At 45.7% G+C, this 26,399-nt stretch overlaps 1 protein-coding gene and 1 long non-coding RNA gene across 9 annotated transcripts in view; one reads left to right on the top strand and one right to left on the bottom strand.

The window, feature by feature from the left end:
* LOC132333052 (uncharacterized) overlaps positions 1–26,399 on the bottom strand; it is a 148,848-nt gene that overhangs the window by 57,613 nt on the left and 64,836 nt on the right. For 7 of the 8 annotated variants that reach the window (XR_009488044.1, XR_009488049.1, XR_009488047.1 and 4 more), the window contains 3 exons: positions 18,089–18,294; positions 15,774–15,839; positions 12,995–15,502 (listed from right to left, as the gene is read on the bottom strand). This is a non-coding gene — a long non-coding RNA (uncharacterized LOC132333052). Of the gene's footprint in view, positions 1–10,526; positions 11,774–12,994; positions 15,503–15,773; positions 15,840–18,088; positions 18,295–26,399 lie in introns of those variants that run through there. The other variant, XR_009488050.1, reaches the window with a different exon arrangement.
* Positions 10,004–19,526, top strand: LOC132333049 (fatty acyl-CoA hydrolase precursor, medium chain-like). The gene is made up of 13 exons (XM_059857783.1): positions 10,004–10,163; positions 11,271–11,463; positions 12,131–12,275; positions 13,029–13,162; positions 13,499–13,652; positions 14,516–14,617; positions 15,447–15,551; positions 16,212–16,352; positions 16,437–16,523; positions 17,494–17,641; positions 17,828–17,959; positions 18,289–18,361; positions 18,783–19,526. The coding sequence occupies exons 1-13, from the start codon at positions 10,091–10,093 to the stop codon at positions 18,955–18,957; spliced, it is 1,662 nt and encodes a 553-aa protein (XP_059713766.1). The 5' UTR covers positions 10,004–10,090; the 3' UTR covers positions 18,958–19,526.

A 26,399-nucleotide genomic window follows, 5' to 3' on the forward strand; every position in this document is an offset into this window, starting at 1 on the left:
GGTTTCAGGTGTGAAACTTTTCAGGTGTCTGTGCTGGACCTGAGGCTTAAGGCTCTTTCACAAACTCTTCTGGGCTGTGACTGTGTGTCCTTCAACCCTTCCTGGCAAATGCCCAGTCCAGGGGCTGCAGGAGGACGCAGTGCTGGCAGGACAGACGTGCACAGAGGCAGAGGGGGCAGCAAAGGCTGGTGGTGCTCCCTGCACCTTGTTGGCCCAGCACCAAGAGAGAAGATCTGCAGACATGCAGAGTGTGCACCCCCAGCCTCCCACAGCTGGGGAAGGGCTCAGGGCACCCCGGGAGGGAAGTGGCTTTTTTGCCAAGGTACATGGCAAGCAGGATACAAAGGAACAATGTGGGAATCCTGGAAGCCAGGAGAGCTCTCCTCATGACCATAAACAAACAGACTGCCCCACTCCAACTCCCCCTTTAACTGGTGCCCAGCTCCCACATCCCACAGCACCCAGGGGGCTCTCACAGGCACAGCCCAAGCTCCTGCTGCAGGTGTTGACCCTTTGTAGGTGTCTTCTTCTGCCGGGGTCTCTCTTTCTAGTTGGTCAGAGTGACCCCGAGAAAAGTTCGAAAGTTTCTTTTCCCAGCCCGGTGCTTGAAGAAGAAGTCAGGGCTCTTCATTTTTTCAGTCTCAAGACTGTTTATTGCATCTTATCTATAAAGTTCTTTCTCCCTGTCTGGCTGAGATCCGTTTGGCAGGACAGCCAGAGGCACTCCCCCCTCCTCCAGGGCGGTGTTATCTTTATATACTACAAACTACGTGTACAATATTTACCGTTATTTTCCAATACCTATCATCTATATTAGACAGTGAGTTTCTACTTTAGACCAATCTAAAAGTGCCAACATCACCAGACAAGATGGAGGTAGAGAAGAAGAAGAAAGGCTAGACACGCCCAAATCCCTCCATCTTGTCACCAGAAACCCCTATACCAAAAATCCTAAAACTTACATTTAGACTCTGTAATTATTTTATTCTTACACTATTTACACTATTGTGGCTTTTATCTCTTTCTATAAAGGTGACAAGTTGTTCCCTGGTTCGTAATTAAACACGCTGGTGTTCTGGGCTGTGTGCCAGGGTCTCCGAGCCCCCTGGCAAGGGTCCCAAGAAACTCTGGACTCCCAAAGGAATGTCCTGAGTTCTGACATTCTTCTTCCTCCTCACCCCTGGGTTCACTTGCTTTTGCACACCTGTGGATCTCGAGCAGTGTCATCTGCACTACCTGGCCACCCCCTTTTCTGCATTTTCCATAACTTGTGAAAATCACCAGCTGTGGCAATTAGTAACAGCTAATTGCAGCAACCATACTGCCACTTCTGTCTGACATTTATTATGCCTTCCCTTCTTTTGCTCTGGCACAGCCTTTATGTCCATTTGTGGTGTGTTTGTTCAATCAATGTGTCTGTCCCTGTACATTCACAAAAATCACAATCCTAACAGGACAGAAGAAACCCTGTGTCTTTGGGAATGCAAAGCCACAAGTATAACTCCTGGGTAGAAGGGAGGCACACAGTAGGCACACATGACAACAAAGTAGTTTCTGAGTGTGTGAGAGGAAGTGTTCTGTCCATCTGTGGGTTTTAAACCCCAAATATAAAGACTGGTACACTGTCAAACAGCTGAGAAAGGAAGAGCACCACGGCCACAGTGAATAGGCCACATTTAAACAGCAGATCCTTACATTATGTTCCAAACCTCATTTTATTTCACAGCTTTAGTATTCATGGTCACTCGGTGCAGATTCCCAGCTGCACCTAGAGTTGAAGAAGTTGTTAGCAGTATATTTACTGATACTATTCAGCAAGAACTGCTGCTGTTCTGTTTTTCACATTCTGTCCATAAAATCTTAATCTATTTTTTGAAGTTTTTAAATTATCCATACTTACTATAATTGCCTTTCCAAGGTGGTCAGTAAGTATGTTTGTCATGTGCCAGTCCTGCTTTTTAGATCATCTTGTTGCTAAGTGAGAAATATACAAATTTGTATTAAGATAGGATGTTCTTTGCTGTCTGATCTTTTGAACTTGCAAACCTGATCAACAAGGAGGGAGATTTAATCCGTGAAACAGAGCGGCCAACAAGCTCTAAGTGATGTCCAGCTGTTAGAAACACAACTTCCTGGACAGCAGAATTGCCTTGTCAAGGTTTGGGGCTGGACATGTTCCAATGATCTCAGCCCCACGGGAGGTTCACAGAGCTGCATGTGCCTCCCTTGAGCTGCTTGGGATAAAGGAAGCTGTGAGGAGCCAGGTGGAATGGGCTCCCAGCTCCAGCAGCTCTGTGGCATTGGAGTCCCTGGGCTGATAGACAGAGACCTTCACTTACCAGGTTCCATCTTGGGCTGCAGGCACCTCACCGCTCAGGAGCTGGGCTGTGTGAGACTCAGACCCATGAGCTGTCTAGACCCGGGAGTTTTGAACTCCCTGTATAAGAAGGCTCTGAACAATAAAGCACAGAGTTTGTCACATGGAACTCTGGGAGGTGTGTGGGTGTGGGTGTGTGCCTGTCTGTGTGTCTGTTTGTGTGCCTGCGTGTTTCTGTGTGTGTGATTCCTCTCTTTGCCCACTGACCCCATGGAACACGTGGATTCCAATGTAATTCTGGTGACCCCGACGTGATATGACTCAGCCAGGCCCTGTGGCTACAATGGGAGAGGCAGGCCGGTGTGCGGGCAGAGCCACTGGACAGACCAGTGGTGAAGATGAAGAAATAATCAAAAGGTGAGTGCAGAGAGTGGTCAGGCCAGCAAATAACCAGATATAACAAGAGGTAAGTGTGAAGATCCACCTAGCTTGTACAGTGGGCCGGACTGTTTTGTGGTGAAAAGCTGCTAAAAATCCGGATTTCCTTTGTATATACCCCTTTTAAATAGAAGAAAACTCCACCAGAGAACATTGGAGGATCCATCTCCATGGAAGAACATCCAGCATTGCAAGTATGGACCCATTTTCTAAAGAAATGACTTTGAAAAAGAGAATTTATTAGATTTGATAATATGGACTAAAAATCGGGGATTGGAACCTACCAAAGAGAATGCGTCAAATATTCATACAAGGACACAAACTGGTGAATATATAATGGGTGCAGCTTACAAAAGGGACAGAAATGCAATTAAAATCCTAAGACCTTGGAAACTGATATTGAATTTAATAATATGGATAAAAACCAAGATGCGTGGTGAGGACTGCGTGCTAAGAAAAGTGGCTGTGCCGCACCGTGAGGCGCTGAATGGGCACCACATGGAAGATTACACAAAGCCCAGAGGCGTGGTGAGGGCTGGAGGGACAGCCAAATCCCGGCGGGTGGCAAGAGCCCGCGCGGAGCCGATACCTCGGCGTGCACTGGCAGTGCTCCAGCTGGTGGCATGGCCCTGGAAAGTGGTGGGGTCTGGCAGGCGGGGGAACCGACGCACTGCCCGCACCGCGGCGGCCGCCGGTGCCTGGACAGGTGGCGTGCTGGATTGTGCAATTCAGCCTGGAGAAGAGGCAAACACCAAGCCATGGTGCCCACTCCAGACTGCTGTGCCGAGCTGAGTCGCTCTCCGGCCGCCCAAGGCTACATCACCGGTCTAGGCAATAGCACGCCGAGCATGCAGCCCCACTTTGTGGGGCCAGACCACGCGGTGGCCGCTCTGGCGCTGCCCCGTGCTGCCATGTTAGCACCTCTGTGACGGCACGCACACCAGGATTACTTCCTCTTGAGGCCAGGTGGCCTGGCCCCAAAGATAATTCCCCAACTCCATGGAGCATGGCCATGCCTCCCTTGGGGGAACGTACCTACACCCCCAGTCCAGTCTGCATCGGGGGGGGGCAGGGCCCTGCCCCCAAGCCAGCATCACTGGAGGCGTGGCCTTGCCCCTGACCCTGCCTCCATGGGCGGATCTGGGAATTACATCGCCAGGAGCTCCTGCCATTGTCATACCTACAAGTGGGGCCACTATCCTCTCAGCACCACCCCTGCTGGAGTTAAAGCCTTCCATGCCAGCAAGAGACTCAAGGGATCATCATCCCCCTGCAGAACACTGTGAGAGCACCGCTCTTGTGTTGTGTTATTTGTTTCATTCCTGATTTCTCCCGTTTGTAGTTGCACCCTAAGTAACCTCCCTTTCCCCAATGTCAATCCTATCCCTGCTCCACCCATTTCACTGGAAACTTCCTTGCCCGTCCTCAAATCCCCTCCCCAGTGCCTTGTCTGTCACTCTGTTCTCTGCTCCCGTCTCTAGCAACTTCCAGGAAGGGTGTCGAGTGATTGGTCAAGGATCACGGATCCCTCCCACTAAGTTTCCTGGAAGGTTGTTCTAGTTGTTAATTGTCTCCCAGTTCACTCCCCCTTGATCTTCTGTGGTGGGTAGTCAAACCTCTCCTTTGGCACCAGCCCTGAGTAAAAGATACTGCTCCTGCTGTCTCGGGGCTTTTTTGGAGTTGTAACCCCCTGAGGCTGGGAGCTTTTCATGGTTTCTTATAAAGCTTTGGACTAATTACCCTCCGAATTGCCTACTCCCTTCCTTCACCCGTCCTCTCCCGAGGAAAGGGCTAGTGCCCTTAGCCGCCCCTGTGCATCCCGAGCGCGGAGGAGTGTCCCCTGCAGTCTGCAGTGTGGGAGCTGGCAGGGCAGCACCGGGTGGCTGCTTGGTAGATGCTGCAACACATCACAGATGCTTTGTTGCCAACAGCCTTCCCTGATCCTGCCACTCCCACAGCCTCTCAGAGCCTTTCTATGTTTCCAAACACCAATTGTGTTTCCCAGAGTGTGGGAAGAGCCCTTGCAGGGGGCCCACCAAGCAAAGGGTGGAGGGAAAAAGCATTACAGGAGTGTTATACCATGGGGGCTGTAGCAAACAAACCTGCCCAAAAAACGGTGCTGACCACATGGCACACCATCACTCGATGGCTGAGAGCAGGACAACCCTCTCACCAAGCTCAGTGGGAAACCAGCAGCTCCCGCGTGTGGGCACTGAAGAAGCAAACTAAAAAATGTAACGGCACCAGCCAAAGCAACGCCAACAAAGGCAGTGCTGAGTGCCTACCCCACATAGCTCAGCAGAGCCCCACTGCCACCCTGCCTTCCACTGCTGCAACTCTACCAAGGTCTCATGCTCTACAGACCCTAATAAACTGATAACACGTGCTGAAGGTGAAACTGACTCGTATAACACAACTAGGTTAACCAAGGCTATCACAGTTATAATAAAGGTGTCACGCAACACTTACAAAAATGCACAACTGTTTGCTAAATATGTCGTACATTTCATACTACAATATTATTACACTTTACATTTGCTGAAACCAAAATTAATAAGTCTCTGTTAGCTGATTCTGGTACAGTTACTGAGAAGGTACTGTCTCTGTTTCAAGTATGGAATACTGTTTATTAAATACATCTTAGAATTTATAATACAAAGTTTATTACTATTAATTCTATGCACAATGCAAACAGCATGCAAACCAGATCAACCTGGAAAACTCAGAGAATTTGCTTGTTCTAACCTTCTAGATCTATTAAAGCAAACACAAACCCACAAATTTAGTAATGTCATAAGCAAATTTCAGTTGCAAAATTTTCTAACTGAAAATTTGCCACCAGTCATCATTTTAGAAGCTAAAAGTCACCTATTGACTTGTCAGCAGCAATTCTCTAACTTCTAACAAGAAGAAAACTATATGCTTGCACTGTTACCATAATAACTGAAAAATTAAAATGCCTATATTTAATTATTCATAAGTTGTTCACATTAAAAAATGTTTGCAGTAGATAGTAATAAAGGCTTGTTTTTTAAATTTAATTAGGGAAAACCTTTCCCAACTACGTTCCTGGCCCTGATCAAGCCATAAGCCCGGCTGGTATAGGAAAAATATACTATTTCACCTAGATAACTCCATACAAACTTTGCAAAAGTGAAACCCTTTTTCCTTTGAGATAAACAAGAGAGCCTCATCTGGAAGAGGTTCTTTTAAGACCTCATTGTGAAAAAGAAACCCCTCAGCAACAGCAAACCCTAGGTAATTGTACCTTATTAATACTGTTGAAAAATCCATGTTTGGTTCATATTTTAGTTATTAAAACAAAGAAAAGGGAGAAAAGTTTGGGGTGAATGTACACTACACCTCCTGTTAAGTCTTAGGTATTATCATGTTCTCATGTCTTTTAATAAGTCATATAACAGTACAAGAATCCTATGATGTTCAGCTACCCAAACCCAAGGTAATGGCATGAATGTGTTTCAATGGACACCAAGACACGTTGAACGCCTGCCAGATGTGTCCAGCCTGCACCACATCCTGCTCAGGACCACAGGCAGCATCCTCCTGATAACACCTCAACAGCCATCACAGAGCCCTGTAACCAGAACAATTGATCACCTACCTCATGGAAATCTGGGACTCCCTAAGTGACAGTTCATATAAGGACTTGATTTGTTTACAAATTATTTTTTCCTGTTTACAAACTGTCTTTTCTGTTTACAGATTGTTTTTTCTAGGAGTTAGGTTTTCCCTAACAGTTTTAAGGGTTAAATTGTTTGAGTAGTTTCTTGTTTTCAGAGATAAGTTGTAACTTGTAAGCATTAAGCCTGTGACATGCTTGCCAGAGTTCTCCCCTACAAGCTCCTAGACCTGAGTGCTGCACCTCTAGAAACAGCGAGAAAGATAACAAAGAACACAGTACATTTTTGAATATAACCCAAAGGGAGAATTGTGGCATTGGAGTCTCTGGGTTGATAGACAGGGACCTTCACTTACCAGGTTCCATCTTGGGCTGCAGGCACCTCACCGCTCAGGCGCTGGGCTGTGTGAGACTCAGACCCATGAGCTGTCAAGGCCCAGGAGTTTTGAACTCCCTGTATAAGAAGGCTCTGAACAATAAAGCACAGAGTTTGTCCCATGGAGCTCTGGGGGGTGTGTGGGGGCGGTTGTGTGTCTGTGTCTGTGTGTCTCTGTGTTTCATCCCTGTCTCTGACCACCGACCCCACAGAACACGTGCATCCCAGCTCCAGCAGCTCCACCTGTCTGAGCCTGCCAGTGGCCCAGGTGCCCAGGACACACATCCTGCAGCCGGTGAGGACATGGATGGCCCAGGTGCCCAGGACACACATCCTGCAGCCGGTGAGGACATGGATGGCCCAGGTGCCCAGGACACACATCCTGCAGCCAGTGAGGACATGGTGATGGCAATGGCTGGTTCAGCTCCTGTGTTCCAGCCCTTCTACATTAATGTTGTGGATGAGGAAGATTACATGGGTTTCCTTGATATGGATCATGCAGATAAGCTACTGAAGGAGTATCAGCAGAGAGAGTGTCTTGGTTTGGAACAGATGATGTCAGAAAGGTGAGAACAGGTATGCATTTCCTGGTGAAACTGAAGGAATTATGTTATGTGGTTTCCTGTATGCTGGCTGAGGATTTCAATGGGACTCTCATTAACCTGAATGGTGAGAATTGTCTGGAAGCTCCTTTAGGAACCATTGGGGTGCTGTGCAGGAAGAACAGAGCAGGGCACCCAGTGCTGCCAAATCTGGAGTTACTCCTAGGTGGTTTTAGCTCAGCTGTTTCTGAGGGACTGAGCAGTGTTCATGGCCTCCAGGTGGTGCATGGGATGGTTAATCTCTGAAACAAGATCTGTGCCAAATGCCATGACTTTATATCATGACTTCCACACTTTTTTCTTTACAGGGCTGAAGCTTTTCTTCCATTTCAGTTGCATTTTTAGGAGGTTAAGTTTTTAGGGATTTTGGCTAGAGAGCTGGCTGGAAAGACACCAGAAGGTTGAGGAAAGGTTGCATGAAAAACAGTTGTTGAGCGTGGTTACTGAAAACATTTTCTTCCAAAAATATTTAACTTTTTGGGGGGGTCACAGTGAGGACTTTTGGCCTCTTGTGCCTGGGTTGGGGACAGCACTGGATTTGTTTATAGCTAAAGCTGCTGTCAACTGCAGAATCCGCACAGAAGACCCTTCAGCAGTGGGGGTCCTGTTGATTTTTGTTGACCGTTATAAAATTGTAGAATAATAATTATGATTGATCCAAAGTGAAAACAATAACATCATAATTTAAGAACCACATAAATGTTTGAGATGTTAGTAGAGGAAGAGGGATTTGATGGAATACAGCAGATAATCTGGTGGATTTGAGTCCCCTGTGATAGTTGAAAACATTGTTAGTAATTGTAAGTCACCAGAAGCCAAAGAACTAGAAGCAAAATGTTTGCTTGCAACCTCTAAGAGGAATTTTCTCTTAACTTGCATATCTTTTTTCTGTGTATTTAGTATAATTTAACGTGAGTTTAGAGTCCTCCTTGTTTTCCCAGCAGCTGAGACTCACAGCATTCCCCATCTGGGAGTGCACAGTGAGCCCTGGCCATGCCCTCAGCCTCAGGAGCTGCACCCAGCACAGCCTGGCAGGGCCTGCAGGGCACTGGGGCAGAGCTCAGGAGCCACCAGAAACCCAGCACAGGCTGGAGACACAGCCAGCACTGCCTGGGGACACCTGCAGTGCCTGCCACCAGTTTGCCCTTTGAGCAGCCAGGGTAAAGCTGACTGGGCTTTATCTCCAGGGCTGTAAATCACACCTGTGCACATACACAGGGGAAGATTTGGAATAAAGTGCACAGCCACAGCACCCAGCATTAACAGGAGCATAAGAGATGTGCTAAACTAGTTTGAAGACTGTGGGTCCTGTAAGCCACTGTGAGCTGTAAAGAGAGCTGTGAGCAGGAATAGATCTGGAGAAATGGAGCAGCTCTCCTGTGGAGACAGGCTGAGAGAGCTGGGCTGGAGAGCTGGTCCCTCCTGCAAGGGACACCTCAGAGCCCCTTGCAGGAGCCCAAGGCAGCCTACAAGGAAAAGGGAGAGGGGCATTTGCCAGGGGCATGGAGCAACAGGACAAGGGGGAATGGCTTCAAACCAACTAAGGTAGGTTTAAATCAGATGGACAGAAGAAATTCCTCCCTCTGAGGGTGCTGAAGCTCTGGCACCCAGGGCTGCCCAGAGCAGCTGTGGCTGACCCATCCCTGGCACTGCCCAAGGCCAGCCTGGACAGGAAGGTGCCCCTGCCCATGGCAGAGGTGGCATGAGGAGAGCTTTGAGGGTTCTTCCAACCATTCTGTCATCCAATCAGCTGATTCTTTGAAATGCTGTTTCTGACAACTGAGAACTCACATGATCTGAAATTGCAAAACTGCCTTTCTGGGGCAAGAGCTACTGAGTTAGGAAAAAGAAAACAGAAAAAAAAAAAAAAAGGCAGAGCCTAATACTTGCATAAAACCAACACAACCTCTTAGTTAATGTGAGCAGAAAATCTCTACTCAGCTATTCTGTTCTCTCCTTTTCATATCATTCTTCATTCATAGATGTGAAAGGATACAAAGTAAACCCTCTAGATTTTCCAGAGGCATTAGAAATAGAGTTACCACCCAAATACCACCCTTTAATCTTGGTCTCACTTCACAAAAAGCTGGTCATTCATCTCTTTCTTTGTTACTGCATTGCAACACTATTCCAAACATCCCTGAACACACAGCTCTGAGTGACAGGTGCCTCCTGCACCCTGCAGAACAAGCTGGCGTTTTTCTAGTGTTGGTTATGTTGTCAGAAAAATGCTTTCCTGAGAGTAAAACTCATTCAGCTTTTACTTCGGTAAAGGTCCGCCCGCAGGGCTGTTGGTTAGCTCTCGGCTAGATTGTGTTTGGCACACGGAGATGTCAGGACCCAAAGGCAGCGAGTGTGAGCCAGGGGAGCCGAGGTGCCCTGCAGGTGCGTGCAGCGCGGGCTGGGCGAAGCCTCCCCCGCTGCCGCAGCCGGAGGTGCTGCAGCAGCGGGACCCCGCTCCCGGCCGTGCCAGGCTGTCTGCAAAGCGTTCGGAGCCCGCGGTGGCCGCGGCTCTGGCAATGCCGTGGCACAGGAGCGCTGCGGAGGCAGCAGGAGCCCCGCGGGCAGGAGGGCTCCCCGCTCCCGGCCCGAGCCCGGCAGTCCCGGCCTGGCTCGCAGCCCGAGCGCTCCCTCGCCTCACCCGGGCTTGCCTTGCGCAAGGTGGCCCAGGCCGAGCCTATAAAGGCCCGGCCCGCGGGCTTGGTGCCAGTGGCACCATGGCAGCTGTGAGGGACACGGCGCTGCTGGCCTGCATCCTCTTCCTCGGGGGCACGGCGCTGGTGGCCACAGGTAAACACCAGGGCTACTGCCCAGGGCACCTGCAGGGCGAGGGGGCACCTGCAGCTGCCTGCCGGGGCCAGCCGAGAGCAGGGCTCAAAGCCTGGGCAGGGATGGCACAAACCCTGGGAAGGGATGGGCACAAACCCTGGGCAGGGATGGGCTCAAACCTTGGGCAGGGATGGGCTCAAACCGTGGGCAGGGATGGGCTCAAACCCTGGGCAGGGATGGGCACAAACCCTGGGCAGGGATGGGCTCAAAGCCTGGGCAGGGATGGGCTCCAACCCTGGGCAGGGATGGGTAAAAACCCAGGCATGGATGGGCACAAATCCTGGGCTGAGCTGGGCACACAAACTGAGCTGCAGTAGATAAAAATTCATTTCCAATTTTAATCTGCTTTCAGTCATTTGTCTTATTGCCTTCTTTGCAAATTGCAAAATCAAATCCCCCTCCCAAAATCTTGCCTGCTAATGCTGAGCAGCCACAATAAAACATCTGTAATTTGATGTTAGAACTTTCAATCACATCTTAAAATGAGTCTTGCTTAAATGTTAACAGGATTTGTTTGTGCCAGAATATATTTTGGTGTGTTAGAAGCTTTTTCTTTTGGCTGTACATATTTTCAGGGGCTAGAATATATTTTCTCTGTTGATTGTCTTTTCTTATGACAGCAATCTATTGGGTTTTTATCTAACACCACAGGGCAAAAAAAAAATTAGGATCTCTATGGAACCACTAAAAGTGTGTGTGGTAAGACAATACATATTATATACCTGAAGGAGATGGACATACAGACCAATCAAAATGAAGGCTGAAGTAATGTCAGCTCTAATGATTTGATAAAGGAATAATGGGAGTGTGTTAGAATAAATTAGGAAATCTAAAATTTAAGTGCAGAAACACTAGTAATTCAATTAGTAAAAAAAAAAAAAGATTAAAATAAAAGAGTAAAAGAGCAGATTAAGATAGTGTCATGTCAAAGCTGATGAGAGTTTGTTGTTGAAGCCTTATGTATAAAAGCTACTTGTTGAAGTGTACAAAAGCTGTGTCTTGAAGTAGCAAATCTAGCAATTACTTACAAAGAGACCAATGATGTGGTTCTGTGCTGCTGTCCCACAGAACAACCAGAAGCAGAGACCAAATACGGCAGAGTCCGAGGGTTCCAATTCAAAGTGGACACAGCTGAGAGGACTGTAAATGTCTTTTTGGGACTTCCTTTTGCCAAGCCTCCCGTTGGATCTCTGAGGTTTTCTGAACCCCAGCCACCTGAGCCGTGGGAAGGTGTCAGAGATGCCACTTCCTACCCACCAATGTAAGGCAATGACCAAACCTCTGAACCTTTCATGATGTTAAACTCTGGGCACTTCCATGGCACTGATGTGCACACAGGGCCATCCATGAAGACAAATTCCTTGGTGCCCCCTCCTTGCACCTGCAGCTCTTCCAGGGGATGCATTTCTAAAGACACTCTGGGAGCTGCTCTCTGTACCTAAAGCTGCTGTTTGACGGGCATCAGTGATGAGCTGAGATGGAGCAGCACGTACAGACAATGCTCTGCCTCAGGAGCACTTGGCCATCACTCACCAATCACTGTAAACCTTTGGAGCACGGACAGAAAGGAGCTGAGGAAATGTTGGAATGCAACATTAGGGGAGGGGGAAACGCCTGAGTCAAGTGCTTAAAAGGGCACATAAGAAATGCACAGCAATTCCAATCTACCTTGTAAATGTCTCACTCCCGTTGTCCTACTGCCCTTGTTTAGTGTCTCAAGGCTGATGTCTACCATTGCAACATAAAAAGATAATGGAGATATGAAATGATTCATTTGTATTTTCATCTGTATTTCACATGCCAATCTAAAAGTGTGCTGCAAATCAGGGTCTGGTTGGCACTTTGATGTGGAAGTACAAAAAAGCTTCTCTTCACAGCTCTCAGGTTTATAGTGAATTCTCTTGCCTGTTACTTTTTCATTTATTCAGGTGTCTACAGGACCAAGTACTAGGACAATTTATTTCAAATGCAATTACCAACAGAAAAGAGAAAGTTGCCCTGCAAGTGTCTGAGGATTGCCTGTACCTAAACGTGTACACACCTGTTTCTACAGGAAAAAAGGAGAAGCTGCCTGTAAGCAAAATCCTTATAACATCTTGAGCAAAATTATCTGACAGGAAAACTTCAACCTCTGCCACGAGCAGACATGCAGGTGTCACCCTGATTTTTTAAGATTTTCTAAGCCTTCTGATGTTGACATTCTTGTAGAGAACTTTCTCACAAAGTTTCTGTAAATTCGCATTGTTTTGCATTCTTTAATGGAGGAGCAGAAATTTGATGGACTGTTGGTTTATCCAGTGTCATTGGAGAGGTGGCACTGTCACCCTCCAATCCACTGTCACTTTTGGAAAACTATAAATGTTGGAGTCAGAAAATAAACTTCCCTTTTGGTCTTCACCTTCAGAGCAGCAGTGTGCACCTGTGTTCTTTCGTGTTCCATAGCGACATGCAAGGGAACTTTTGTAATGATCATAAACTTCCATGCTTTGTCCCAGCAAATATTAGCTGAAAGTAAAGAGACTCAAAATCCTATTTTACTCAAAGTCCAAGTAAAATTGTGTTGGCATTTTAGCTAAGCAGTGCTTGATTTAATCTAAATGATGTGTCCAAAGGCACAGGGCACTGACACAGTGTAAGCATTGGACAAAAGCAGTGCCATTTTGTAGCCCTGCAGGCCTTAGATTGGAAAGATTTCTACAATTAGTGAAATGTCATCTGAAAGAAGCAGGAGCGAAAAAGCACAAAATGTTCTATCTTGGGAATATTTAGTTGTGGTCACTGGGGTCTCTTACCTGTGCTGGATTGATCCTGTATTTCTTTCTCCAGGTCCTAGTGTGGATCCATGGAGGTGGATTAGTTCTTGGAGACGCTTCATCATACGATGGCTCAGCATTAGCAGCCTTTGACAACGTGGTGGTTGTAACAATTCAGTACAGATTAGGTATTGCTGGATATTTTAGGTAAGTTGGTTGATCTCAGTTTTTCCTAAGTGACGTCCAAAAGAATGTGTGCAAAGCCTCTGTAAAGAGAAGTGCAGAAGAGTTGCTTATGCAAAGAAACCTTTCTGAACTGCACCTGCAAGCGCTGGGGACAATTTCCAGTGCCAAGGCAGCTTCCAGATGTGTTCTTGTGGGGCTGCTGCTCCAGTCTCAGGGATTCCTGAGCCATCCATTTGTCAGGGGTGGAGGGAAGTTCTGTGTAGGCAATGGCAGATGATTTCTCACACCACAGACTGTATTTTCCTCTGCCTCTTGGCTTGCATTGAGCGTTTGGACAAATCTGTTCTCTCCCTGCAGCACTGGTGATGAGCATGCCCGAGGTAACTGGGGATATTTAGACCAAGTGGCGGCTCTTCAGTGGATTCAGGAAAATATCATGCATTTTGGAGGAGATCCAGGATCTGTCACTATCTTTGGAGAATCTGCAGGAGGAATCAGTGTTTCTGCTCTTGTAAGTTCACAGTAATATTGAATTGGAATTACTCGGGGGAAAAACCCCTCCATCCACTTTCAGTATCTGCATGGGAAGTCAGCGAGAGAAAAGGGCCGGTGTTACAGTGACACGTCACCTGGGTCTGTGATAACACAACAAGGCAACACAGCACAGATTTTGAATGATAAAAATGTGCAATTTTCATACTCAAATGTTGTAGTTAATTAACAGAATGGTATCACTCAGCTGTTGAATTATATTCTCATTGGTTTGGGTTCTGGTTTTTTTCAATGTAAAAAACCCTCAAAGTCTAATCTCATGAGCAGAGTCCTTTAGGAGGAGTTGTAGACTCTTGCCCATTTCCTGTTTGCTTTGACAGCCACTTGTGCAAAGTGATTGAGGTGAATAGTTCTGGTAGCTGATGCAGCCCTGCAGTTTGTGACCCTGTGATTGTGTAAAATCTTTACTCCAACACGGAGCACATTGGCTGTGACTCTCCCCTTCTCCAGTCCCTCCCATGCAGCCCAGCCAGGCTTCCTTGTACCTGGCACACACATCCCTGCTTCCTCTGGCCAAAAGCTCTTTCCTGCCCTTCTGCAGCAGAGCCAGACTGCCTTGGGCACATTCCATGTGTACCTGCCCTGCAGAGTGGTGCTGGGAGGCACTGGGAGCAAAGTGCAGGGGGAGGGAAGGCCCTGAACTCCCATCCCTGAGGGCGCTGCCAAAGCACTTTGCACAGCTGGACTGTGGTCAGAGGCTACACAAGGACACTCTTGGCACAGGGGCTTTCAAAATGCTCCCAATGGCCGCTGCTGATACTGAAATGCAAAATCCCTGGGGAGAACACAGTGCTTGTCATGCTTGTCCTTGCTTTCTCACAGGTCTTATCTCCCCTGGCCAAGGGCTTGTTCCACAAGGCCATTTCAGAGAGTGGCAATGTAGCCATGGGCTTCTTCACTGAGCAGCCTAAGGAGGATGCACAAGTGAGTACTTGTGGTAATTTTAATTCCCTTTTCCACATAGTTCTGCATATCTTAAACTGTTCAGTCCAAAATATTGAATCATATGAATTCACATTTCTTGCGAATCAAAGCAGTCTTTAAAGACAGAATTTCTGTGTGCAGATAGTACATGTTGTAATGATGTGTTGCTTTCAAACACCCAAATATCCACAAAGAGAGAAGAATGAATGTCAAGTAGTATTGTAACATGTAGTGTCTTCAAAAAAATTGAACTTATACTTTTTGGTGTGAAAACAGTATCAGACTCTGAGTACTCTTCTCTTCCCCTCCTGCTTGATGCCTGTAGTGTGTAAATAAACAAGACTCTATTCCGGTTTTTTAATTTGAGAACTACAGGCTTCCACCTCTTTCTTTTCTCTTCAACTGGATGGAACAGTTTCCAGAACCTGGAAGCTGGGACATAAAAGAGACAGCTCTCTCTACTGACAGCTCTTGCTCCAGCCAAGAAGACTTCTCCAAGAGTGGTAGAATGTGCTCTCTGTTGCCCTGCAGATGGTTTATTCTCTAACTCCTTTATGTCACCCAGCCTTCTCAGCCCAGCCCCTTATTTAGCAGCATTGTCTTAGAATATTTCTGTACCAAAAACTCTTGGAGGCAGAGGTTTTCCCCTTCTGCCCAGCCCGTGGTGTGAGGGATTGTGAGGGCTTCCAGTGGCCTCCCTGTGGAGCTGGGACAAGCCAGGCTCCAGCATCCTTTGGGCAGGAGCTTTGGCTGCTCCTGCTGGACTCGGTGTCTCGTAGAGCCAGACAGAGGAAACGTGTCCAAACCTGTTTGTTCTCACTGCTTGCAGAAAATTGCTGCTGTCTCTGGCTGTGAAAAATCCAGTTCAGCTGCAATGGTTGAATGCTTGAGAGGAAAAACAGAAGAAGAACTACTAGAGATAACACTGAAAATGGTAGGTGAAATGATTCTTCTTGCACTTATATGACCCCTCAGACCTTTTCATCCCAGAGCATACTCTTTGTGGGCTGTACTATTAGGAGAACCTGAAGTGGATGTAAAATCTGATGTTCTTGACTTTTCCAGGACATGACAGCACTGCAGCTCTGCAGTGAATTCTTACCTAAAAAGTGCAAACAGGTTCCTTCCCTTCCATTCTGCATGCACTTGGACCTACCTGTGCTTTGCTGTCATGCTCCACCAGGGCAAGGAAAACAAAATGGCACAGAAGATGCTGGAGAACCTGAAAATGAAATCATATATTATGTCCTACTGAAAAGTTCAAATCACCATACCTATGTGCCTTTGAAACTTCAATGCAGAAATTTTTTTTCCCCACTGTCCCACACAACCATGGCCATATTGAATAAAAAAAGGTGTAATTTCAATATAATGACTTCTGCTTCACAAACATTAGAAATATAATGTTAATCTTCACAGAACCTCCTGCATAGTGCAGAAAATCAGTCAGAGAAATGTTAAGATGGCTTGGATACCATTTGTTGTATTTTCATTTGGATTCACTTTGGAACTGCAATAAAAATCTGAATTTCTTTTTGAGACAAATCCTATGTTTTAATGAAGCTTTCTTTTTCTATTTTCTGTTTTTGTTCAGGATGTCTTTTTCATCAGTACATGTGCAGATGGCGCATTTTTTCCAAAGAGTCCCAGGGAATTGCTCTCTGAAAAATCCATCAATGCGGTCCCATACATCATAGGATTAAATAACTGTGAATTTGGATGGGGACTTCCTATGGTAAGAGAATTATACTGCTGTTATTTAACCATCATTTTGTAAATAGAGGCTGTTTTACTAAGTGTGATGCTCTGTATCACACAGATGATGAAATATCCTCCTTTTGTGGATGGTCTGGATAAAGATGTTGCACGTCAAGTTTTACAGAGCAACTTAGCAGTATTCAATAAGGTAAGAGACCAGTTTCAGAATAACCCAGTGCTGCTGCTTGGCTGGGCTGGCTGTCTTTTCCCCTGGAGGGACACATTTCACAGGGAAATGCCATTGTGCTGGACAGCTCCCTGAATTGGGGCAGAAACAGGCACAGATGTGCTGCACTCCTGTTACCTCCAGTGACAGGAAATACTCTCTACATTTCCTGCCTAAATGCCCCTCTTCTTCAAAAGGAGCTCTGTGGGAATCCAGGAGTGATGCAGGTACCTAAACAAGGTCTCTTGGGACATTTTAGATCCCCCCAGGTTATGCAAGATGTGCAGATACCAGCAGGTCTGGCAGGAGACCTATGGGACACAACCTCCTAAAGCAGTAGCTGGGCACTGGAAAGGAAAGCCCGAGAGTTTGGGGTGCACTGACACCTTTGTTCAGATGTCTCGAGGTTTTGCTTCCCTGGAACTTACAAAGCTCTTGGCTCTCTGGTGCCTTTGTGCTCTCCTGAAACTGCTCCATAGAAAAGTACAGATTATGAGGTAAGAATTAAGGACTCTAGAAGCAGGGCCAGTACTTGCAAGGATCATTCAATGACACAAACATCCACCATGAACTTGGAAATGCAGAACCCAGGTTTGTTCTGAACAAGTTCTGGTCATCTACAGCAATCCATGGATTTTATGAAATCCAGCAGGATTTCTGTGCTGTTGTGAAGGTGTTTCCACAGAAGAGAGAACAGTCAGCATCACTGACTGCTGCTTATCTAAAGCTGGTTGATCCTTTGATCTTGCACCCCTCTTTTCCCCAAGACCACCTGTATCCACAGCTGTGTAACTCCAGTCTGAGCTCTGAGCCACACTCTGACACAGCTGAGGGTTTTCTCTGAAAGCTGTTGGTGAGGATTAGCCAGGGATGTGCAGAGGCCACACTCACCCACTGCTGTTGCTCCTTCTAATAATCATCAACATTATAATAGTTGTGATTGCTCTTTCAGGGCCTTACATCTGAAGTTGTTGACAGAGTGTACCAGGAGTACATGGGGGATGCAGAAAGCCCTGCTCAGGTCCGAGATGGCCTCCTGGATGCAATGGGAGATGTCTACTTTGTCACCTCATCTGTGGAAATGGCCAGATACCACAGAGGTAACCCAGCAGCTTCAGAACAGCTGTAGAATTCTGTCTGGGGCTGGAGTGGACAGTGTGCAGCCCTTTTCACTCTCCAGAGAACTGGTAGTGTTTTCATTTAAACAAAAGGGTTTTTCATGAAAGTTTATCATCTCTGGAGCAGCATTTTCAGCTCTCAAACCAGCACTTTTCTGTATCCTCTAGATGCTGGCAACCCAGTCTACTTTTACGAATTCCAACACCGGCCGAGTTCAGCGGAAGGTTTGGTACCAGAGTTTGTAAAAGCAGATCACGGAGCTGAGATTTCCTTTATCTTTGGAAAGCCATTCTTAGCTGGTGATGTACCCATATTTACTCCATATTCCTTTTAGAACCTTATCATTATTCATTTCAATTACTGCAGGGCTTTAGAATAGAATTTCTCTCTTATAAGCATTCTAAACATTATACTTATTATAAGCATACCTTATATGTCATAAGCATTATTATGAGCATAAACATCTTCTGTCTTCAGTAGCAGCTACTTTTCATTACATCATTCATCTGCAGGTCTCTCCTAGAAAAACCTCCAACAGCTCAGGGCAACCAGGAGAAGTGCTGCAATTGGTAGAGCTGATACTCATTCTTTACTTTCTAACGTGGCTCTTTCATCTCTCCCTTTGCAGGAGGTGCTACAAAAGAAGAAAATGAACTTAGCAGAACTGTCATGAGATACTGGACCAACTTTGCTAAAAATGGGTGAGAATCACAGTGCTGATTACAGCTCAAGTTCAGTCTGTGCTGCCCAGAACATACTTACCTGCCTGAAGCAGTTCTTATATGGTGCTCCCTAGAAATTTGAAAGAATTTAAGATAAATCTTGCAGCAATTTCTCTTCTTAATTGTCTTTTTTAAAAAAAATCATCAGAAATGAGGAAGAAAAAAATCTAAGGGCAGTTACTCCATCTGCAATGGAATTTTAGATCTAAAATGAATGGCAACTTTTACACTTTTGCTGTTCCACTGATGAGCATTTTCAAACAATACTGTCGGTTTATTCATGTTCCAAAATCACATCATCTGGGCTCACCTGTCGGTTTTCTGAAATGCCCTGAACATGAGCAGTCAGAGAGCAATGGATGGCAAATGGAGAGGTAACTTTTCCTTCTGTTATTTCCAGAAATCCCAACGGAGAGGGCTTGGTCCATTGGCCTCAGTATGACCTGGAGGAAAAATACCTGGCAATAGACCTGGAGCAAAAGGCAGCAGAGAAACTGAAAGAACGCAGAGTGGAGTTTTGGCTACAGCTCATGAAACAGAGTCAGATTGGAAGGATAAAACACACAGATTTATAAGAGCCATGGAAGGCACAGTTTGCCTTTAAAACCCAAAAGAAAGTCAAACAAAATGAGTTTGTCAGCATACAGAGTAATAATCACCTTCTAACTTACTGTTGTGTAATCTGCTCCCTTCACAGTGAAGGGAGAGAAACAAGGGGCATTCAGAATGTTTGCCAGACTGAAAATCACTATTTAATGAAACAGGCAGAAAAAATCCCCCCCCACAATCTTCCCGGTCCAGACAGACCATGGTACCTCCTCAGTGCTTATCAAAACTGAATACTGAGGTAGGAATGGGAAAAATGAACTGAAATCAGTAAGAAATGATGAATACAGAATGTACCATAGGTGTCAGACTATTTTATATGCTTGTTTCCTTCTTCTTTCAGAAGAGCATGGTCAGTTGTCCTTCCTAGAGACTCTTTCTGCTTTCTTTAACTGGAAATCGCTTGTAGGCAGCAGAGCATCCCTCAAACTACATCTGTGAGGTGGCTTGACATCTCACAAAAGAGGACAGAAAATCTCTCTCTGTTTTATTGCTTTGTGAATTGTTATAAATAAATGTTGCTTTGATTTTTTTTGAACTTCCTGTTCTTTCACTGATCTGACAGAGGCTCATTCCGAGAGGTCAAGTCACACGCGAGAAGCCAGAAACATGCCCAGGTTCTTTCTGCCACCTAAATGGCTTCAGGTGTGAAACTTTTCAGGTGTCTGTGCTGGACCTGAGGCTTAAGGCTCTTTCACAAACTCTTCTGGGCTGTGACTGTGTGTCCTTCAACCCTTCCTGGCAAATGCCCAGTCCAGGGGCTGCAGGAGGATGCAGTGCTGGCAGGACAGACGCGCACAGAGGCAGAGGGGGCAGCAAAGGCTGGTGGTGCTCCCTGCACCTTGTTGGCCCAGCACCAAGAGAGAAGATCTGCAGACATGCAGAGTGTGCACCCCCAGCCTCCCACAGCTGGGGAAGGGCTCAGGGCACCCCGGGAGGGAAGTGGCTTTTTTGCCAAGGTACATGGCAAGCAGGATACAAAGGAACAATGTGGGAATCCTGGAAGCCAGGAGAGCTCTCCTCATGACCAAAAACAAACAGACTGCCCCACTCCAACTCCCCCTTTAACTGGTGCCCAGCTCCCACATCCCACAGCACCCAGGGGGCTCTCACAGGCACAGCCCAAGCTCCTGCTGCAGGTGTTGACCCTTTGTAGGTGTCTTCTTCTTCCTCCTCACCCCTGGGTTCACTTGCTTTTGCACACCTGTGGATCTCAAGCAGTGTCATCTGCACTACCTGGCCACCCCCTTTTCTGCATTTTCCATAACTTGTGAAAATCACCAGCTGTGGCAATTAGTAACAGCTAATTGCAGCAACCATACTGCCACTTCTGTCTGACATTTCTTACGCCTTCCCTTCTTTTGCTCTGGCACAGCCTTTATGTCCATTTGTGGTGTGTTTGTTCAATCAATGTGTCTGTCCCTGTACATTCACAAAAATCACCATCCTAACAGGACAGAAGAAACCCTGTGTCTTTGGGAATGCAAAGCCACAAGTATAACTCCTGGGTAGAAGGGAGGCACACAGTAGGCACACATGACAACAAAGTAGTTTCTGAGTGTGTGAGAGGAAGTGTTCTGTCCATCTGTGGGTTTTAAACCCCAAATATAAAGACTGGTACACTGTCAAACAGCTGAGAAAGGAAGAGCACCACGGCCACAGTGAATAGGCCACATTTAAACAGCAGATCCTTACATTATGTTCCAAACCTCATTTTATTTCATAGCTTTAGTATTCATGGTCACTCGGTGCAGATTCCCAGCTGCACCTAGAGTTGAAGAAGTTGTTAGCAGTATATTTACTGATACTATTCAGCAAGAACTGCTGCTGTTCTGTTTTTCACATGCTGTCCATAAAATCTTAATCTATTTTTTGAAGTTTTTTAATTATCCATACTTACTATAATTGCCTTTCCAAGGTGGTCAGTAAGTATGTTTGTCATGTGCCAATCCGGCTTCTCAGATCACCTTGTTGCTAAGTGAGAAATATACAAATTTGTATTAAGATAGGATGTTCTCTTCCATCTGATTTTTGTAACTTGCAAGCCTGAATGGTGAGAATTGTCTAGAAGCTCCTTTAGGAACCATTGGGGTGCTGTGCAGGAAGAACAGAGCAGGGCACCCAGTGCTGCCAAATCTGGAGTTAATCCTAGGTGGTTTTAGCTCAGCTGTTTCTGAGGGACTGAGCAGTGTTCATGGGCTCCAGGTGGTGCATGGGATGGTCAATCTCTGAAACAAGATCTGTGCCAAATGCCATGACTTTATATCATGACTTCCACACTTTTTTCTTTACAGGGCTGAAGCTTTTCTTCCGTTTCAGTTGCATTTTTAGGAGATTAATTTTTAAGGGATTTTGGCTAGAGAGCTGGCTGGAAAGACACCTGAAGGTTGAGGAAAGGTTGCATTGATAGTGGCGCCCTGGAAAATGCTAAGATAAACTCTGAAATGTTAAGCCTTGTGTTTTACCTGCGTAAGTAGTATAATTGCTAGCTGAAATGATTGTTTAGTGATTAAAATAATTATTCTATAATCATAAGAAGAACAATGAGAAACTGTACGTTCCTAGTCTAAGGTGGCCATGCTTGGCTGAAATCTATGTATACTATAGAACAATGTAAGTTTAATAATTAACATGAAAGTTATATAACGATAGAATATAAAAGCATATCCATCCCAAACCTATGTCAGAGTCAGATTTGGGTCTTTACCCCGACACCCAGAGCTCTTCAATAAAAGCACCTGTATATAATCATTTCTCGTGATTATGTGCTCCTGAACACTAACATTTTTGGCGACCCACGTGGGACCCTGTGAGTGCTGCTGAGTGAGTTCGCGACTCGATCACGCTCCAGCTGGCACCGAGGGATTCTCGGGGAGCCCATCGGCCGCGACCGCCTCTGCCGCTCACAACGTCCCCGGGAGAAAGGTAAGGGGCTTTTATTTTGGTTTCGGTGCCTGCCAGTAAGACGCAGCGAAAGCTACGCTTGGTTGGGCTAAGGAATTCCTGGTGGTATTGCCTAGGCACCGTTCCGTAAGACAATCGCGAAAGCGTTGCTGGTTCGGCTTTGGTATTTTGGATGGAGAAACTCAAAGGAATTTTGGGCAGCAATGCCTCTATTCCACAAACTTCTCCTTTGGGGTGCTTATTAGCACATTGGAAACAGGGTAATTTTGGGGAAGAATTACGTAAAGCTAAGTTGATTGATTATTGTAATACATGGTGGCCAGAATATACCTTGGAGAATGGTGAAAAATGGCCAAAATACGGCACTTTGCAATATAGCACCATTTCACGGTTAATGTCATTTTGTAAGAAAGAAGGAAAATGGGATGAGGTTCCGTATGTTGATTTGTTTTTCTATTTATGGGAAAAGCCAGAATGGCAAGATGAATGTGGATTAATGGTGGTTAGAGCGTCTGCAAGTAGTAAGTGCGGGGTTTGGGAGAAACGTTGTCTAAAACACTTGGCGTTGAAAGAAAGTCTGAGCAGGGAAAATTATGCAGATATTGATCTACAGGTAGCTCCAATAAGACCAAGGGAGCCCAGCCCTACCCCAGCTGTTTCATCTGTCCCTATCCCACTGCCTTTCCATACCTCACCCAATCCTGAGCCTGTCTCATCTAGTACACCTTTCCCTCTTTTTTCTCCTCTCCCATCGTCACCTGATCCCTCTTCCTTGGAAGATGAGCAAAACCTAACTGTGATGGAAAGGAGGGGGAGGGATGCAAGTGAAAAGAATAGCAATGGTAATAAATCAGTAACCCCGGTAGCCCACAGAACCCGAAGCCGGTCAGAGCTTGCCCCGGTTGTGGAAAGAAAAGACGTAGGCAGACAAAAACGGACTGTGATTGCCCCCTTGCCACAAGGTGTAGGAGCAGAAGGGCCAGTGTTTGTAAAAGTGCCCTTTTCTCCTGCAGATTTAATTATTTGGAAACAGTCAGCTGGAACTTATAGAGAAAACCCTGATAAGGTGGCACGGGTAGTAAAAATGATCATGAAAACTCAGAATCCTGACTGGGATGATATACAAGTACTATTAGATACATTAATGGATTCCACCAAGAAAGAGATGGTACTTAAAGCAGCCAAAGAAAGGGCAAGGGAGGATATCAGAAACAGGCTCGTAACAGGAAATTTAGATCTCAATTTCCCAACTGAGGATCCAAAATGGGATCCTAATTTACTTTGTGATATGAGGAGACTACAGAAATATCAGGAGTGGATCCAAATAGGAGTTCAGAATGCTGTGCCCAAAGCCAGAAATTGGTCTAAACTATATGAGGTTCGGCAGGAAAAGAAAGAATCTCCCACTGCGTTTTTGGAGAGGCTTAAGGAGGCAGCAAGGAAATATACAGATCTCCAAATAGACACAGAACAAGCAAAGGCTCAGCTCGCTCTCATATTCTTGGGACAATCACAAGACGATATTCAGAAGAAATTGCAAAAATTAGAAGGGGAGGAATTAAGGAATCTGGATAAGCTACTTGAGGTAGCCTGGAAGGTATATAATAATCGCGAAAGAGAAGCTAGTAAAAGGCAACAGCAAAATCTTTTGGCAGTAATACAAGGAAAAGGTAACCCAAATTTCAGGGGACGTGGCAGAGGTAGTCGTGGTAGAGGACCAATTATGCAAGGGTTAAGCCTAAATCAATGTGCGTATTGCAAGCAGGAGGGGCATTGGAAGAGAGAGTGCCCAAACAAGCCAAACAACCGGTTTCACCAGGGCAATCGGTTCCAGCAGGAAAACATTGCCAAGGCAATGGTGTTAGGTGAATATAACAGCTGACTAGACGTGGAACCCGTAAAACAGGTTAAAGAACCTCTCAGAACTATACAGCTAGGGCATAAGGAAGTCAAATTTCTAGTGGATACTGGAGCTACCTACTCTGTAGCGGAATGATCTACAAGGAAAAATTGGAAATAAGCAAACAACAATAGTTGGGGCTACAGGGAAGGAGGAAAATCGGCCATTCTTGCAACCCCTAGATTTGTGCTTTGGGAACAAGACTTTAACGCATGAATTCCTATATGTACCTGAGTGTCCGATTCCGCTTTTAGGGAGGGATCTGCTGGCGAAACTTGATGCGGTAATAACCTTTGAAAACGGGGAACTTGTAATGAAAATACCTGAATCAAAGACGGGACAGATTTTAATGATCAAAGAAAAAGCAGTTCCCTCTATCCCTAGCGAGGTAGATGATGCAGTGATTCCTTCTGTATGGGAAACGGATATACCAGGGAAATCTAAATTGGCACAACCAGTGCATGTAGAGTTAAAGGAAGGGGCAAGGGCTGTACAAATCAAACAGTATCCCAGAAAACCAGAAGCACGGCAAGGAATAGTAAAGACTATTGAGAAATTCTTGAAGTACCAAATTTTAGAAGAATGTGAATCAGAATTTAACACACCAATATTTCCAGTAAAGAAACCAAATGGTGAATATAGATTAGTGCAGGATTTGAGAGCAATAATTAAAATAACAGAAGACATTTATCCAGTGGTAACAAATCCCTACACATTGCTAACATCCGTAAAGGAGATATATAAATGGTTTACTGTAATTGATTTAAAAGATGCCTTTTTCTGCATTCCCCTTGACAAAGAAAGTAGGAAACTGTTTGTCTTTGAGTGGGAAAACCCAGGGAACAGAAGAAAGACCCAGCTCTCCTGGACACAGCTACCACAAGGTTATAAGAACAGTCCGACCTTATTTGGAAACCAACTGGCAAAGGAGCTGGAAATTTGGACCGAAAATGGGCAAGTACCAAGAGACCAATACCTATTGTTGCAGTACGTTGATGATATACTAATAGCTACAGAGGAAAAAGCAACCTGGATAAAGGTAACCATTGAGATTTTGAATTCACTGGGAATGGGAGGTTACAAAGTATTCAGAGGAAAGGCACAAATTGCCCAGCAGACTGTGATCTACCTGGGATGTGAAATTTCACAAGGGCAATGAAAACTAGGTACTAACCAAGGTATCCAAGCTATCTGTCCTATTCCAGAGCCCCAGAACTTACATGAGCTGCGAGTCTTCCTCGGGATGGCAAGATGGTGTCGCTTGTGGATCATGGACTATGGACTGATTGCGAAACCCCTGTACGAAGCTCAGAAGACGCAGCCATTCACCTGAGGCAAGCCACAGAAGGAAGCCTTCCTAAAACAGAAAGAGGAACTGAGGACTGCTCCAGCACTAGGGTTACCTGATCTGTCTAAAGATTTTCAGCTCTTTGTACATGAAAGGCTACGCCTAGCACTAGGAGTCCTGACCCAGCGTCTGGGAAGTTGGAAAAGGCCGGTGGGCTACTTTTCCAAACAACTTGACAACATAAGTGCCGGGTGGCCTCCATGTCTGCGGGCGGTCGCAGCCACCGTGATGCTGATACAAGAAGCCAGGAAGCTTACTATGGGAAGACACATAGATGTCTATGTGCCACACAGGGTAACCACTGTCTTAGAACAGAAGGGGAGCCATTGGCTATCTCCAAGCAGGATGATAAAATTCCAGGTAGTCCTGACTGAGCAGGATGATGTCACATTAAAAACAACTAACCTTTTGAATCCGGCTTTGTTCCTAGGTACCACAACTGAAGAAGGCCCATTGGAACACGACTGTGTAGAGGTAATAGAGTACACCTATTCAGCAAGAGAAGACTTGAAAGACGTCCCACTAGAGCAGCCGGAGTGGGACCTATTTACAGATGGGAGCAGCTTCGTGGAAAACAGAACCAGATACGCTGGATATGCGGTAACAACAGTCAGCACAGTAGTGGAAGCAAAGGCATTACCACCAAATACATATGCCCAGAAGGCAGAACTGGTTGCTCTAACCAGAGCACTAGAATTAAGTGAAGGGAAAAAGGTAAATATATGGACTGACTCAAAATATGCCTTTGGGGTGGTGCATGTACACGGAGCACTGTGGAACGAAAGGGGATTATTGTCTTCTCGAGGTACACACATTAAACACCAAGATGCAGTCCTGCAATTGATAAAAGCAGTACAAAAACCTGAGCAAGTGGCAATTATACATTGTAAAGTACACCAATCAGGAAACTCCAAAATCTGTGAAGGAAATCGAAAGGCAGACTGGGCAGCCCGACAAGTTGCTCGAGAGGTGCAAACAACAATGGCATTGATACCTTCAAAGCTCAATATATCCCAATTTAATCTGCCTCCAAAACCAAGATATTCAGTAGAAGATGAGAGATTGACACGTTTACTAAATGCACAAAAGAATTCGGAAGGATGGTATTTGACTGCACAAGGACAGATAGTGGTACCCCCCCTTGATAATGAGAGAAGTTCTACAAATTAAACACAATAAATGTCATTGGGGTGCAGAGGCATTGGTAAAATTGCTAAAGCAGTGTTTAATTTTGGTACGGATGTTAACAATGGCAAAAT

This window comes from Haemorhous mexicanus, chromosome 12 (genome assembly GCF_027477595.1).
Source record: "Haemorhous mexicanus isolate bHaeMex1 chromosome 12, bHaeMex1.pri, whole genome shotgun sequence".
Taxonomy (NCBI): domain Eukaryota; kingdom Metazoa; phylum Chordata; class Aves; order Passeriformes; family Fringillidae; genus Haemorhous; species Haemorhous mexicanus.